The 17,868-nt window shown below is 46.9% G+C and overlaps 1 protein-coding gene across 3 annotated transcripts in view; it reads right to left on the bottom strand.

Moving 5' to 3' along the window:
- Positions 1 to 17,520, bottom strand: part of PHF11 (PHD finger protein 11) — a 175,048-nt gene extending 157,528 nt beyond the window's left edge. For 2 of the 3 annotated variants that reach the window (XM_075591937.1, XM_075591938.1), the window contains exon 1: positions 17,285 to 17,520. In XM_075591937.1, the coding sequence (XP_075448052.1) occupies positions 17,285 to 17,410 (126 nt within the window). In that variant the 5' untranslated portion in view covers positions 17,411 to 17,520. The remainder of the gene's footprint in view (positions 1 to 17,284) is intronic. The other variant, XM_075591939.1, reaches the window with a different exon arrangement.
- Between the last annotated feature and the right edge of the window lie 348 nt (positions 17,521 to 17,868).

Genomic DNA, 17,868 nt, shown 5'->3' with positions numbered 1-17,868 from the left:
TGCGCGCGCACCCTAACCTTACAGAGGGCGCGCGCACACGTTCCTCTTGTAGGCTTTCCCAAACCTCTGGCTCCGCCCCCCATGCTGTACAAGCCATTGCCCTCTCCGATTTACCTGTCTCCTCCCTCTCTCCTTCTCACCTATCCCTGCTTCCTCTCACTTTACCCTCTGCTCCTCCTCTCTCTCCCATTGGTGTTCCCACCTTTATAACCTCTGTGTGTCCATTTCCTCATTGCTCTGCATAGCTTCTTGTGACCCCTGTGTGTGCAGTCCTATGCTTGGCTCTCCTGTCTCTTCCAGTGTTTGTTCCTGTTCCCTGTTTACCTTTGCATCTCCCTGGCTTGAACTCTACTGGTTAACCCTGCTCTCTCCTGTCCCTGGACCCTGCTTTCGGATACGACTTCGCTGTCTTCTGTTACCCCTGGACTCTGGCCTACGGATATCACTATCCTGCTCTCTATTGCCCCTGGACTCTGGCACACGGACATCACTATCCGAACTCTAAAACCCAAGGCGTTGCAAGTATACCTTAACCCTTTTTCTACAGGCCCGGCAACGCACTACCACACTCCGGGCACGCCCTCACTGCTGTGGGTGCATGGTAAAATCCTTCCCATCTCAGTACTGGGGACTGGCCAGGTCTGTGGGCATACAGGCGTTACATTATGCAGAGCCCAATAAATGCAGACCCCCCTGAGGTGGGCCAAGGTGTTTCCTTGGAACATTTACAATTCGTCAGCAACCAACTGACCACTGTCTCGCAACAACTTGCTAATTTGTCTGTTCAGGAAACCCCACTGGTTCCGTCACCTCCTGTCACTGTGACTTACAGTAATCCTGGGCCACGTATACCACCTCCCAACCGGTATGATGGGAACCCTCTCGCCTGCCACGGATTCCTAAACCAATGCGAGGTTCAATTTGAAATGTCTCCCTCTCTGTTTCCTACCGGCCGTTCCAAAGTGGCTTACATTTATGGCTTACTCACCGGCGATGCCCTCGCTTGGGCTTCTCCCATCTGGGAGCACAAATCTGAATTAACCCAGGATTACCCTAAATTTAGACGTGAATTTCAACAAGTGTTTGACACTCCCACACGCCGGGAGACGGCCGCTTTTTCTCTATTGCATATCTCACAGGCTCGAAGAACTGCTGCCAAGTAAGCGATAGAGTTTCGCACCCTCGCCGCGGAGACTCAATGGAACGACGAGGCACTTGCCGCCGCACACTGGCACGGTCTGTCTGACACCTTGAAAGATGATCTCGCAACTCACGCCCGGCCGTCCTCTCTGGAGGAACTGATCACTCTCAGCATACGTATGGATCAACGTACCCAGGAACGACGTCATGATCGACACTGTTCCCATTCTCTTTCTTCCTCGATTGTCTCCCACAGGTCTTCCCCTTCGCTTTTCCTGGCGTTGGACGCCCCAGAACCGATGCAAATTGGTAGCCAACAACCTCGGGCTGCGGAAAGAATGCGACGTCGTCAGAAGGGACTTTGTTTCTATTGTGGTTTCCCAGAACATCGTCTCCCTAACTGTCCCCTGAAGCCGGGAAACGGGAACACCCAGTAAAGGTAGAGGGACTTTTACAGGGTACTATCTCTTCTTGGCCCTCTCTCTCTAAAGATCTCCCAAAGAAATTCATGCTTCCGGTAACGCTGGCGGGTCCTGACCTTCTATTAGAAGTAAAAGCTTTCATTGACTCCGGATCTGGCGGTAACTTCTTGGATCATACCTTCGCCTCTGAGAATCGAATTCCTCTGGTCAAGAGAAAAGCACCCATTGGTCTTGAAGCTATCGATGGACATCCGCTCCAGCCAGCCTTCATCATCTGGGAGTCCATTCCTCTTACTTTGACCTTGGCGGACGGTCATAAAGAGGTAATAGTTTTTTATATCTTCCATTCTCCTACCGTTCAGGTTATCCTAGGATTGCCTTGGCTGCAACTCCACAATCCACGCCTAGATTGGACCGGCATCTTACCTATCCAATAGCCTTCCGTATCTGAGCCAGTTTCCACTTCTCCTCCTGCTGCTGTGCGCGTCGGTTTGGATTCCGTTCCTGCCAACCTGTCGATTCTCCCGACAGTGTATCACGAGTTCCTGGATGTGTTCAAGAAAGTACAAGCTGAAGAACTGCCTCCCCATCATCCCTACGATTGTCCTATTGTTTTAATTCCAGGTACCGTCCTCCCGAAGTCGAAATCATATCCTTTATCCGTTCCTGAAACTGAGGCTATGACGTCTTACATCCAAGAAAATTTGGAGAAAGGATTCATCCGCAACACTACCTCCCCCGCTGGGGCAGGCTTCTTCTTCGTGTAGAAGAAAGATGGATCCCTAAGACCCTGTATCGATTATCGCGGACTCAAAAAAATCACGGTAAAAAATCGATATCCTCTTCCCCTAATTTCTGAACTTTTCGATCGTCTTCAAGGAGCCTCTATCTTCTCCAAACTCTATTTAAGAGGGGCTTATAATCTCATTCGTATAAGGGAAGGGGATGAATGGAAAACCGCGTTTAATGCGCGATCTGGACAATATGAGTATTTAGTGATGCCCTTCGGGCTTTGCAATGCTCCTACCGTTTTCCAAGAGTTCATGAACGATATCTTCCGAGATGTATTGGGAACATTTGTTATCCTATATTTGGATGACATTCTCATTTTTTCTAAGGATTTAGAGGAGCACATTCGCCATACCAAGTTGGTACTTTCTAGGCTCCGTGCTAATCGCCTATACGCCAAGATGGAGAAGTGTTTGTTCCACCAGACGTCTATTGCCTTCCTAGGCTATATTATCTCTAATTAAGGTTTTTCTATGGACCCAGAGAAATTGAAGACCTGTTCTCGACTGGCCACTGCCAAACTCTCAAGGCCGTGCAGCTCTTTCTTGGCTTTGCCAATTACCGGAAATTCATCCAAAACTTTTCCTCCATTGCGCTACCCATCACCGCCTTGACTAAAAAAGGTGCCGACCCCACGACTTGGCCTCCCGGAGCCATTGACGCCTTCGAGTTTCTCAAAAAGGCCTTTGTTTCCGCACCCATCCTACGACATCCTGACACTTCACTTCCCTTCACGTTAGAAGTGGACGCCTCGGATGTGGGAGCCAGTGCAGTACTCTCTCAGAGATCCTCTCCCCAAGAGAAACTCCACCCCTGTGGTTTATTTTCTCGGAAATTCTCGTCTGCCGAGAGAAATTATGATGTTGGGAATCGGGAGCTATTGGCCATGAAATTGGCTCTTCAGGAGTGGAGGCATCTTCTCGAAGGTACTAAGGAGCCTATTGCCATCCTCACCGATCACAAAAATGTACTGTATATCGAGGGGGCTCGACGATTAGGATCTCGTCAGGCTCGTTGGTCTCTTTTTTCCCCCCGTTTCAACTATACCATTTCTTATATTCCTGGTACCAAAAATATCAAAGCAGATGCTCTCTCTCGCCAGTTCGCCACGGAGAACGAACCAACGAGTCCACTGAACCTATCCTTCCCGCCAAGTGCATAATCTCTGCCAATAATTTTGATATTTTAGATTAAATCAACAAGGCCCAGGTTCACATACCCAGGAGACTCGGGGTACCAGAGGGACGCTTATACGCAGCTCCACGTTTTCACCACAAAATTTTACATTGGGGACATTCTTCAAGATCGGCCAGTCATCCAGGCTTCAAGAGGACAGCGGATCTTATAAAACTGACCTTTTGGTGGCCTAAGGTGAACAAGGACATTTTTTATTTCACCAGTGCTTGTCCGGTATGTGCCCAGAGTAAATCTGCTCATCACAAACCTTCTGGCCTTCTCATGCCTCTTCCCATTCCGGAGCAACCATGGAAGCACATCTCTATGGACTTCATTGTCGAGCTTCCCAATTCTAAAGGAATGAATACCATTCTTGTTGTTGTAGACAGATTTTCTAAGCATTCACACTTTATTCCCCTCAGGGGCCTCCCTAATTCTGCTTCTTTGGCGCATATTTTTTCTAAGGAAATTTTCAGATTGCACGGTGTTCCTGTTTCGATTGTTTCTGACAAAGGCTCTCAATTCATCTCTAAATTCTGGCGTGCGTTTTCTCAGAGACTTGGGATTTCCCTTCTTTTTTCTTCGGCATATCATCCTCAGACCAATGGTCAGACAGAGAGAATGAATCAGACCTTGGAACAGTATCTCAGATGTTTCGTCTCCGAATCTCAGGACAACCGGGTGGATCTATTACCGTGGGCCGAATTTGCTATCAACTCTCTTAAAAATGAATCTACACAAGAGTCCCCTTTCTTCATCAATTTCGGATTCCACAATAGCAGCCTTCCCCTCTCCTCCCTCCCTTCTGGTGTTCCCGCAGCGGACTCTCATGTTGCTACTCTCCAGAACTCCTGGAGGAAGATTCTTAAGACTCTACAAACTGCCGTCTCAAGACAAAAAACAAAGGCAGATCGACGTCGTCAACCGGGCCCTTCATTCAAACCCGGAGACAGAGTCTGGTTGTCCTCAAAAAATATAAGGCTCAAGACCCAGTCTCCGAAGTTGACCTCGAGATTCTTGGGTCCCTTCAAGATTTTAGAGATTAATCCGGTCGCATACCGTTTGGCACTTCCTCCCACATGAGGATTCCTTCTGTATTTCATGTGTCCTAACTCAAACCATTTATTCAGAGCTCCCACTTCCCGGATCGCTCCCGGAAACCCAACCCGGTGGCCATTCACGGACAGCAGGAATATGAAGTTCATTCTATAATTGACTCCCGTTGGTCCAGAAATAACCTACAATTCCTCGTTCATTGGAAGGGGTATGGCCCAGAGGAGCGTTCATGGATTCCTTCCCGTCACATTCATGCTCCCAAACTCCTCTGGCAATTCCATTAGAGATTTCCCCAGAAGCCATGGCAGGATCGCTCGGAGATCTATCCTCAAGGGGGGGATACTGTGACGGTTCAGGGGATTCCTGCACCTTCATGTGTCCCCGTCACCGCTGTCTCCTCTGCCTCTGACCTTTCTCCCTTGCCTCCTCGTTATCCTCTCCCTTCCTCCTCCCGCATCTGTCCCTCTGCGGCATGCCCTGACACGCTCCCAATTGCCGCGCGCATCCCCCGCAAGGTATGCGCATGTCCCCAGGCTCCCGATCCCCTCCGCGGCACTCAGTGCTCGCGGTGCACCTCTGTCTCCCCTCCGGTCACAGTACCTCCTGCAGTCACTCCTCCGGTTCCCTCTCCTTCCTCAGCGGGCGCCCCCGCAGCACGGCATTCCGCACGTCTCCTCACGCAGCCTGTGCACACGCACCCTAACCTTACAGAGGGCGTGTGCACATGTTCCTCTTGTAGGCTTTCCCAAACCTCTGGCTCCGCCCCCCATGCTGTACAAGCCATTGCCCTCTCCGATTTACCTGTCTCCTCCCTCTCTCCTTCTCACCTATCCCTGCTTCCTCTCACTTTACCCTCTGCTCCTCCTCTCTCTCCCATTGGTGTTCCCTCCTTTATAACCACTGTGTGTCATTTCCTCGTTGCTCTGCATAGCTTCTTGTGACCCGTGTGTGCAGTCCTATGCTTGGCTCTCCTGTCTCTTCCAGCGTTTGTCCCTGTTCCCTGCTTACCTTTGGATCTCCCTGGCTGGAACTCTGCTTTGTACTGGTTAACCCTGCTCTCTCCTGTCCCTGGACCCTGCTTTCGGATACGACTTCGCTGTCTTCTGTTACCCCTGGACTCTGGCCTACGGATATCACTATCCTGCTCTCTATTGCCCCTGGACTCTGGCACACGGACATCCCTATCCGAACTCTAAAACCCAAGGCGTTGCAAGTATACCTTAACCCTTTTTCTACAGGCCCGGCAACGCACTACCACACTCCGGGCACGCCCTCACTGCTGTGTGTTTGCGTGGTAAAATCCTTCCCACCTCAGTACTGGGGACTGGCCAGGTCTGCGGGCATACAGGCGTTACAGATCTATTGCGGGGTGGCTCTTGGTCGTTGCCACTTGCAGATTGTTCCCAGTCCATAGAGGAGTCATGGACCATCATATTTTGTTTCTGTCTAGGATATTTGGTTTTGAAGCGGAATACCTTCCCTTCTTCTTTGAAGTTAAGAGAGTCACAAATAAACTTTTTTTGTCTTCTCTCTTTAATTTCAGTTGTCAGTCTTTCCATATTCAATTTGCGTTTCTTTTCTAGTCAATCAAAGTCAGGGTGTTCATTCCATTTATCAATGTCTGTCAATAGTTTGTCAATTTCCTCATTAGTGGTTTCGAGTTTCCCAGTTACGAAATGAATACGTAATCTCGTCAGATTTTAAGAGCATTGGAGCAGGGCATTCTCCCATGATTTAAAGAAAGTTTCATCCAGGATTTGGTGGGATGGTGGTGTTAATCTAATATTGTTGAAATTAACATAAAGTAGAAATGGATGACATATGGATGAAATGGACTGCGGGGGTCTCTGGAGATGAGGTTGTTGGTTGTGTGCAGAATCCATTTCGTCTCCATTTTTTCTGTATTGTATTGTCTTGTGTCTCATGCTGTTTTCCTGCAATCATTTCATGTGAGAAAGTATCTGTATGTATCGGTTTTGCTACCAGGACTCAGGGCCAAAGCGGCCTATGGCTCAATGCTCAGAAATGAGGGAGAAGCACGTAATCTACAGTTATACAGACTTAGAGATAAAAAATGTATCCTAAGAGTTCTTGTTCATTGTATTAAATATTTTTTAACCCAGTTTTTACTTCTTTTAGTGACCTTTTATAATGCTTGTTTTATAATAGGGAGGAGATATTGTATTCTACCTAGCAACTTATTTTAGACAAAGAAACTCATATGTGTATAAAAAGGCTGCATAGGCCCTTCCCTTGCAGAGTCTCTTAGTGACACTCCTGTATGATCATTCAGTATATTACAATAAACTCTCATTATCTACGACCCGTGTTTGCTCTTATCTTCGAGCATTTGCAAACAACGACAGTGGGATGTTGGCCCTAAGGCACTTCGAAACTAGCTCGAATTTGATGTCGTGTTTGAGACTTGCAACCTCCCACCAGATCCTGGTTAGTTGTCTATATGCCCTACCAAGGGCAAGGAAGTAATTTCTAATGTCCGCACCCTGGATATTTTCAATCGGGGTCGCATTGGTTGAAAATATACTTTGAGCCTCATTTTTCCAGGCACTAAAATCAGATTTGTATGATAGAAAAAAACATCCTTTCTAATATATATATATGTATATACAGAGAAATATCATTGAAACACCAAGGTATAGAAGATATGAAGTAATTTATGGGGAACCAGAAGATAAAAAACAAAAAAGGACAAAATGTCCCAGAACGAAATTTTTATTATCCAACAGTGAAGCTACCGCTCAGCCTCACTTAGACAGGGATTTCCCTTCCTATTGTCTGACTTTGCTGCGCTTAATGTATTATTATAGTTCTCTGTACTGTATTCTTTGTGAAGCGCTGAGTACACTTTTGGCGCTACATAAAGACATACAACATTTAGATATAGTAAATGATTATCAGGGTACATCTAGGAGATAGAAGATGCATATACAGGCATACCCCGCTTTAAGGACACCCACTTTAAGTACACTCGCGAGTAAGGACATATCGTCCAATAGGCAAACGGCAGCTCGCGCATGCGCCTGTCAGCACGTCCTGAACAGCAATACCGGCTCCCTACCTGTACTGAAGCTGTGCGCAAGCGGGGATACTATAGAGCCTGTTACAAATGCATTATTTCCATCAGTTATGCACGTATATGACGATTGCAGTACAGTACATGCATCGATAAGTGGAAATAAGTTAGTGCTTCACTTTAAGTACATTTTCGCTTTACATACATGCTCTGGACCCATTGCGTACATTAATGCGGGGTATGCCTGTAGACAACATTGATCCAGAGAATGAGTCAACCAAAAGGAACCCCTAGTAACTTGCAGTCATTGAATCCTTTATAGTGATATATGTTCATCCAGGGATACTGATATTCCCTCATAGGGCCTTCCTGATAAGTCATAAGAATAGTGGAGGTAGACCTCTGGGATAGGGAACCGCCCTATGTTAAAATAAACTTTCATTTCATCATAAAAAAAAGCATCAATAACAATGTGAGATCTAAAAACCTTGGAGTGGAGGTAGCTATCTGGATAGGTAGGGGAGTGTAAGAGACGTGTTCAGAAGTACGCAATGGAGACCGTGTAAAGTGAAACTTAAATTAGGTTTTATTGCGCCTATCCATTTAACACAGCAAAATTCTTCAAATTAAGCAAAAAAAAACCTACACCCCTTTGGAGAATATCTACACATGTAGTCCAGCCCTCTCTAACTGGGTGGTTAGCTAAGCTAATTACCAGCCCCAAATATATATACATTTATACAGACACACAACAGGCCCATAAGAAAGTCTTATCTGTTTCTGTAGCTGAAGGGGAAGGCTTCTCTGCTCTCCTGGGTCCGCAGCCTTGTGTGCTATAGAAATACCCAGATCTAGGTTTAGAAATATTGTCCCCCTTTGTCTTGCTGTCAGCCTGCAGTCTCTTTGCAGCTCAAGACATCTGTCCTTCCTGGGTCAGCCCCAATTGTGAGACTAAGGAATCCTCTTCCTGTGTCTCAGAGTCTCAAAGCAGGCTTTTTCTGACAGAGCTCTGATTAGGCAGGTGGGGTTGGTTGATTGCAGGTGTGCAATTAACCAGCACACTGCTGGATTAGAGGCACGTTTCTTAACAGGGTTAAGTTCCTGTTACATACCTCCCCTGTTTGTGGGAAGCTCGGGCTTACCATGGCCGAAGCCCATCCTTCCACGTTTATTCGAGATCTCTGTGACTCGAATGAGTGTATGGAGGAAGAGAACCCTCAGTCCCACTGAGATTGGAGCCCTTTCTCCAGTTTATTCATGTCTCCTCCCGAAGGTGCGTGAGATCAGCACTCCTCAGTCGCTCGAGGAGGACTTTTTCCAAGTATAGTCTTTTTACTGAGTGCGTGGTCATGAGATTTCCCTTGCGTCGGGCGCTCCACTTTTTGAAGGCAGACTGTATGGCGACAGTTGCAGAGCGTTTAAGAATAGCCTTTTCGGTTTTCCGCTCTTGAAGCTGTCTTTCTGCACTTTTTCCGCTCAATGGAGTTACTAGTTCAGCTACTTTGGAATTGAGTTGCAATTTCACATCCACTTCCAGAGAACGTCCTATCTTTTTAGTTTCATCAGCTAAGGATTCTTCTGGTTTTGATTCTGCACGTATACCTTTTTTTGTTGCCTGTTGGGTGGCTGAAGGTTTAGCTAGTGCTCGTTTAGGTGGTGCAAACTTTGCAACCTTGTTTTTCAGATGAGCAATGTTCCCAGCTCTCACTGTACCCTTGTCTTCATGGGTTTTAGTTGCTGTAGGTTACTGACGCTTGGGCAGGGTCAATACCTTTTCTTGTAGTACTGTAATCTCATCCGCGAGAGATCCCTGTTTCTTGAGTGCATCACGCAATTCTCCTCTCAGGGTATTCATCTCTGCATGGTGCTTTCTCTGAGCTTGTTTCCACGTCCCCTTCATTATATTGTGGAGCACTGTGAATTTCTTTGCTCGGGCCGCAGCTACTTGTCTCAGTTTCTGGACCTTCTTCTGCTCCCTCTTGTACCGAGTCACCTGGCCTCTAAGCTTGGCCTCTAGCGATGCTTTGGTGATGGTCAGGGTAGCCTTAAGTTTCTCATGCTGCTTTGCGGAGACACATTGGGTAATCAGACGTTCCTGCAGCACTTGTACTTTTTTAGCAGCCTGCAGATTTTCTTCCTGCAGTTTGCTGCTTCTCCTCAGCATTCTGGAGGTGCATACGCAGACCCTGCAGTTGGTTCTGCAGTCGGTTCTCTGCTTCAAAGTTTCATCTTCCAAAAGTTTTTTTCTTCAAGCTCGTGCAGCTTTTCATTGATGTGGTCTGTCAAATCAGAATTTTCTTCTTTCAGTCTTATATTTTCTCTTTTTGCAGTCTCTGTATTATTCAGGGCCTCCTTGTAGTCCTCCTTCCATTTATGCACTTCTGCATTGAGACTCCTGGTCTCCTGGCGAGAGACTTCAATCTCTAGGGTTGAGGGTTTGAAGCTCCTTCTGAGATACTTTGAGATCCATATTAAGACTGAGGATAGTTTTTTGAGAGATGTCCAGCTCCTCAGTGAGACTGAAGTTCCTTTTTAGAGACTTCCAGTTCTGTGCGGCAACTCCTTCTGGGATATGTCCACCTCTGTCCGGACACTGTTGACCTCCTGGTGTGAGGCATTCAGTTCTATGTGGAGAGTGTGAACCTCATTCTGAGAGACTTCCACCTCTCTATGGCACTTGCGAACCTCTTGCTGAAAGACTAATCGCCTTCAGTGCCTCCTCATACTTCTGCTTCAGATTAGCAATCATTCTATCAGATTGACTCTGCTTGTCATCCATGGTGGTAATAGTAGCGTTTGCTGTATCTAGATCTGTCCTTAGATCCTCCAATTTGGTCCCAGATTCAGAGTACATTGCGAGAACAGTCTTCTGTAGCTCAGCATTATCTTCTCTCTCAAGTTTCAATTGTTCCCAGAGCAGATCAGTCATGCCTGGCAATTTTCAGGGTATCTTCAGGGCTGGTCAAGGGATCGTCACTCATTGGTTCCGGCTCCGCTTCCCTGGTATGGTTAGTTGAGCGGTTCTCACTATTAGCACCAGGCAGACTCTTCTCTGGGGTACATAACTTCTGCCTTTGGCCCTCTGGATATTCTGTCATCCGCGGGATGAATTCTCCATTTTCTCTAGGCTGCAGGGCATCTCGGACCCCCTTTTTGTCTGCAGGATCTGTAGACATGACTGTTCCTTCAACGGTAAATGAAGACCCACTTTTCTTTTTCCACCTTTTTGTTTTGGACGATTCCATCCCATCAGGGATACTGGGGTCTCTGTCTTTATTTTAAACTTCAGCAGCTTCACTGTATCCACCATGTTTTCCTTGCAGTTGCGTTAAGTGGCGTAAATATTCAGAGATCTGCTGCCCCCGCTCTTGCTCCTGCCGATCACATTCGTCATCATAGATAGCGGTCTTTTCGGCACGTACCGAGTGCAGACACCCCCACCATTCTCGGGGTGTTTTGTGGGTGTGACTCGGTTCGGGTTCCCCATAAGAGATGTCTTCCTCCTTATCAGACCGGAAGGACCACTCTTCCGTGGGGTAGGGTTCATTACAAGAACGCCACACCGTGTCCTCCATTTTGGGGCTATCAGGTGTATTTTTCTTCCTGACCTTAGGAGGCGCTACTACCGCTGTTGTCACTGTATTCGCTAGAACCCGAAATTGCGGTAGTCCAAAGGTGGGCAGACTTTGCTTGTAGAGTTCGTAGCTCTCACAGGCGTCTCTGTAGACTTTTTCTTCTTCTTAACTTTGGTGTTTTACAACATCAGCAGTACTGTGCACGCATTCTTTCTCATCCGTGATACTGGATGTGCACTTGCTAAGTAAAACTTCTGTACCTTTCTTGGTTCCACAGCGCACTGTTTGCTGCAGTTCCTTGGCTCATTGAAAAAAATAGTCCTCTGGCTGCTGCCCTTTTCTGGGGCCACGTAGGGGCCATCCTCACCGTCTGCATAAGGCCTGAAGGGACACTGCTCCGTGTGGCCGGGCTCTTTACACCAGGAACACATTTTCTTCCCCATTCTTGCAGAGTCTGTATTTGACTTCAGCTGGGCGGCCATTTTAAATTCCCAGGGTTTTTTTTTTCTTGTCTTTCATCAGTGGTGGGGTAGAATCTGGTCACAGCATCAGTCCCTTATGTGGATCACATCTGTCGCAGTCCTCCCAGTCCAACTCTGACATTGTGGCTTTCTTCAGTGCAGTGTAGTTTTACTAAAAATGGAAGGGCTCCAGCGCCACTGCGCATGACAAACTCCAAACAGCTCCCGGATGAATTCAACAAAACTTTATTCGCACAAAACACACTAGGGCTACACCACGATCTCCCCCTCTACGCGTTTCACCCTCTAGTATAGGGCTTCGTCTCGGAGTGGGGAGACGTGGTATGAGCCTGAGAATATATCATAAAAAAGCCTGCGAAAACGGGTAAAACTGTTAACCCCTTCATGGAAAAATTGCCCATAGTGCAACAGCATAGTCATAAACATATGTATAAGGTGCATATATTTCATACAGGAGCCTACATATTGTAGTATATTAATCATTTCTATATTTGGCTCATCTTGTCACAAGGCAATGACACAAAGGGTATCTTAAAATCTGATTGCAACATTTCAAAGTAAACTGCGCCCCTGATATTAATATTTCATTAACAAAATACAGCCTCAAACCCATTAAACTAAGTAAAAGCATAACAAGATACTTTTCACATTAGTAGTCATATATTAAGGCTAAATTAGGGCTGGTAACTTAAGTCATGATGTAATTCTCGGGAGACAGCAAGAAAAGAAGGGGGGAGGGAGGGGGGAACATGGAGGAGGGAAAAGAAAAGGAAAAGAACAGACGCGGAGGATAAATAACAAAACATCTATAATAAAGTGAACTAAATAATCCTAATTTAAAATATGCAAAGACAAAGCAGATTCCAATAAACCTATAGACAAAGAAATATATCTCATATTATAAGAAACATCGTAGATCGTATTCTACATTAAGTCCATTGGGTTGTAGGGTGTTCAATGCAAAAATCCAATGAGCCTCTCGCTGATGCAAGATTTTAATCCGATCTCCTCCGCGAGGAGGTAAAGGAATGTGCTCAATGGCTAAACATTGCAAAGAACCCACTGAACCCAATGGACAGGTGTTAAAGTGTGAAGATACCGGATGCAGCATATCATGGTTACGTATAAGCCTTAGATGCTCTAAAATGCGAATCTTAAGGACTCTGCTAGTTAGGCCAACGTATTGTTTGCTGCATCCGCATTTCAACAAGTAAACCACAAAATTTGTCTGACAAGACATAAAAGATTTTATCTTGAATCTACGGGTTTCATCACGGTTGGTAAAATGTGTTGATTTGCTCATGTTTGGGACATATCTTGCAATGACCGCATTTGAATGAATCCAATAACTTGGGAAATAAAGATAACCTATTCTTCTTTTGGGTATTAGGCTGTAACATACTTGGTGACAAGTTTAGTAATAAAGTAAGGCGCATCAGTGCCTATATATAATATGTGCTTTGTAACTATGCACAAGGCATTGGCTTTTGGTCAAATAGAGATTTCGGATCAGTCATACTTAGACTGAACCTGAATCCAGACCACTATTTGTGTATATATAGACACAGTGTCATTCACACTAGGTGTCCTGGGTACACTGCTTGGCCCACCATATCACACATTTAGCCACACACTTGTATGGGCTGGCCTACTACCAGTGACCACTGTGCATGAGGGAGCTACTACCAGCACCAACTGAGCTTACAGCTTTTACTAGTGACCTGACTATCTTTACCTCCATCTGCAAGCAGGAGATATACATAGCTGTACCTTACACTCAGTAATAACTGGGATTTACACCTTTCTTAGGAGGGCAGCACGTATGTCATGCTCTGTATCCGGCTAGATTTTAATATTTCGCTGCTTTTTTGGCTCATCATTGAGTCTCATATTTGTGGACCTATAGCGTCCTTTCCTATTTTTTTTATTTGAGTATTACTCCCAATAGTTATTTTAAATTTGTATCACTCCTCACCTACATATACTCATACTCTTATCTCCACTATTGTATCTGTGATCATATAGTGATTGAGTGCTCTCCATTGGGGTTCTGTTCTCTTTGTGTACCCATTGCCTATCACCCCAGATTGTAGCACCGTTACCACTTATCTTCCTAGCAGTAGTGAGGGTTTCCCTCCCCCTCCCCGAGTTCCCTTTCCCCTCTCCCGAGTTCGTAATTGCAGCTACAGACATAACCAGTCTCCACCTGGCTTATCATACAGGTAGAACTTCAGGGGATCTCTTGAGCAGAGGGGGACTGTGTTGCCAGCAAGAGACTCACAGGAACAGTTGTCTTGAGCACAGAAGGACTGTGCTGCCAGCAAGACACCCTGAAGCTCGACCGTCTACATCCAGGGGACACCGGACCCTGAAACCCGCCAGAAGGTGGCCCCCAACAGAAACAACCTAGAGACTGACATAAATAGCCCCCTGCTTACAGGTATCTCTTTGGACTTTGTGGTCATTGGTTGGTAAGAGGCCTCCCAGCCTTGCAGATAGGGACTGGGAAAGTGAGTTAGCCCTTACAAAGGGATTGACTGTTTGTTTGTTTATTTGGTTGCCTCCGTAAAACTGTATTGTTCAAAGCTACGGGCTGTTTAAAAGCCACAGTTTATTTTCCCCAAATATGTCTCCCTGGTTGTACCTCCATGTCTCCTACATATAATGTGAATAATCTTGATCAGTCGCACAAGAACATCAGTGCTAGGCCTACTTGAGTTTAAGCGTAATAACTTTTCTATGCCACAGATGTGATGATGGTACATAGCACAACGTTTTAGGGGGTCGCAGTCCTAGTCAGGTGCACATAGAGATAAGTATTAACACCAAACAAACAAATCTATAGATAACCCAAGTGAACGTGGAGTTACAATTAGGACCAAGTACTTTGAATTGTATCTCTGTACGTCATACAGAACATGGTGTGAATTTGAGTAGTACCACTAGCTTTTAATATTCAACCCCAGAATATAACTTATACTGTAGTTCCACTTTCGACTTAAAGAACATGGATCTATTTTAGGGGGCCTCTTTCTCCTTTTGTAAGTGTAGCACCCCTACCCCCTCCCCGGCTACAGATGATAGGGTGTACATGTGTGAACAGGGTTCTGCCCCGCACCCGATGGGATTAGTGTTAGTTCCTCGGTCAGTTACCTGCGATCTCAGGGTTCCCTCTGGCAGGTTTAGACTTGGCTGTAATGGAGGATAGTTGGTGGTTGGGTGGACAAGATAAGAAATAGGGCGCCAGGATCATTTGAAACTCACAGGTATTTTATTGCCAGGCACAACAGCTCCAGGCTTGCACAGGATCAATTATTATCATATAGAACACAATACCTCATTAGACAGGTTCCCTGTATAATGCTCTCTTTAAGGCAAGTTCCCTCAGTGCCCCTTCCCATTCAGGTAAGTACTTCTGGTAAATCTTTGGCCTCTACTCCAACACAAATCCTTTGTGCTTCCTAGCTTCTAGCACAGGGGGGCGCAAACTTTTTTCCCTGCGCCCCCCTGACGGCTGTCCCCTCGCTCCCGCGCCCCCCCCAACCCCAACTTACCCGCGCTCCGGCGTAATGACGTCACGTTGCCATAGCAACGTGACGTCACATGACCTCGCAGCGTCATTTTGACGCCGCGTTGCCATGGCGACGCCGGGAGGAAGCCGCCGGAGCCACGGGTAAGTATGGTTTACAGAGGCCCTGCAGCTCCCCCGGCACTTAATTTAAGTGCCTTCGGGAAGCGCGCGGGGCCTCTGTAAACCCCGCGCCCCCCGTCGGCAGTCTCGCGCCCCCCCTGGGGGTCGCGCCCCACAGATTGCGCACCGCTGTTCTAGCACACTGCATCCCAGAATACTGCTTCAGCCCGAATATCACTTACAGTAGGAAGGGCTTGCTTCTTGTTCACTTGATCTTGACTGTGCATCCCAGGAGCTGGAGGCTCCCAGGCAGTCTTCACTTAGCAGCCCCTGGTCCTCACCCCAAGGGAAGGAAGACACCTGCACTTCCCTAGGTGATAGATCAACTGACTGCCTTTTGCAGAACCCACTTAAACATACAGCAGGAGGGACCAAGCTATCCCTCCCCCTCTGCTTGCAGCTCCACAAGCCCAGACTTGTGCCAGTAAATTGCTACACTAAGGCTGAGTTCAGACAGGCTACTGCACATTCGCACACCCCGCCTCTGTCTGCTGGGCGATGTGTGCTCATGCCCAGCAGACAGAATGAACGGACTTGGAGGCGGGACTACTCAGTCATTGAATAAAAAAAAAAGAAAGAAGTGTTTGTGATTGGCTGGCGAAGAACACGTGACATGGCTGCCGCTTGAAATCACAACTTTATTTGTCTCCTTCAAGTGCAGCAGCGTCAACGCTGTACTTCGCCGCCGGGTGTCGTTTTCAGCTTGAAAACTCACACACACCAAAGCGAAAGATTGGCAAACGTGCAAGCGCACGTCGCATCGCATTCTGTTTGAACGCAGACTTAGCTACTGAGGGGACGTGATCTCACCAGCTAACTATTAACCCTAGCACTGCCTGCTCTTACCAGGACTAACTATTAACCCTAGTACTGCCTGCTCTCACCAGGACTTATGTGCCAGGCTGGGGGGGGGGGGGATTAGTGAGGGGCGACATAAGTATAAATGTTATATAAACCTAGTAAAAATAGCTTTTCCCCTCGTGTTAAAAAAAATAATTTTTTTCAGTCATACACAGCACCACTTACTTTTTTTGAAGCTACTTTGAGCTGGGTTGCCAACAGGGTGGGTCTGCCGAGGTTGGCGTCCCGGGCCCCTTTCATAAAAAAAGTCAGAGAAAAAAAAATGCCGGCGATCCCCGTGCGCATACGCAGAGGTCTCAGCACGCATACGCAGGGAAGCAGGGTGTCCGGCCTGCTGCCTGTGGGCTTGCTCCCACCCCTGCTCCCAACGGTGGACGGACGGGAAGCACCTTCGCGAGCCCACACCCACCAACCCAGCTCCCCCCACACCCACCAACCCAGCTCCCCCCCACACCTACCAACCCAGCTCCCCCCTCGCCCACCAACCAAGCTCCCCCCGCGCCCGCCTCCTGCCCCGGGCAGCAGCCGTGGGAACCATGGGCCGGGGGGAGGGGGAAATGCTCCAGCGGGAAGTAGCCCGCCAGTCTCCCCCCCCCCCCTCAGCCTACCTCCCGCGGCCCCCCAGCCCCTTTCGGTATTAAAAGTACTGATTTGTTGGTCTGCAGCATCCACCAGCTCCGCCCTGAGTAAGGAATATATTGATTTCAAATCTATCACCACCTTTTGACATTAAAGGTCAGTCAGTAATTAATCTCTTGATACACGCAATAATCTGTCACTTTCAACAAGTCCCATGCAAATTACAATTATTCCAGCACTTTGCACGTGTTAATAGCAGGATATATTTAACAGATAATCTCATTTTGCTCTTCTATTGCTATCTTTTTGCACTTGCTTGGTTGAAAAAAAAAAAAAAAAGTTGCGAGAAAACGTTTGTTATTATCTGGGCCCTTAACATTTGCATCTGTCGGTGGCATAAGACAAATGTGTAAGGCCTCCAGTGTATGGGCCAACCTCTCCCACTAAACCCCAGTGTATATGACAGCCCTGTGCCTCACCATGCAGTTGTAATGCGCGGTTATCTTATCGTCCCGTGTCTTACACAGCTTCCCGGCACCCTCGCTGTTCTCCCGCTGGTGGCAGAAGCCGCACGTGCCCTGGACCTTGGGCTTCTTACGAGACATGGCACAGAGAGTCCGCCCCGCGGAAAGCAGAGCACGGCTGGGGGTGCAGTATGAGCGCCTTGTCCTCAGCTACCGCTACTTCCTTATACGCAGTTATGTGTATTGGAAGGGGACAAGTTCTTTCACTTTCGGTACGAAAACGTACATACAGTGTGAATCACCCGTTCATATCCGAAGCCGAAGGCTGGTGTTACACAATACAAAGCACACAGTGTTATAATGGAGTTTCTTTCTTTATTTGTGAACTTATATTTACGCAACTTTTTTTTTTTTTTAAGACACTGGAATTGTCTCACTCCTAAAATGTAAAATATTCACAATATACCAATAAACCGAGCCAGCGTCACTTGTACAAACTCTCACATTTTGCTCTTTTATTGCAAAAGAACCTCAAAGACGCACCTCTTTTGATCAGAGTAAATAAAGCTCACATGGACTTCTAAACAAAGTAACATACT

This window comes from Ascaphus truei, chromosome 3, assembly GCF_040206685.1.
Source record: "Ascaphus truei isolate aAscTru1 chromosome 3, aAscTru1.hap1, whole genome shotgun sequence".
Lineage (NCBI taxonomy): Eukaryota > Metazoa > Chordata > Amphibia > Anura > Ascaphidae > Ascaphus > Ascaphus truei.
This window is presented reverse-complemented; position numbering and strand designations above follow the sequence as displayed.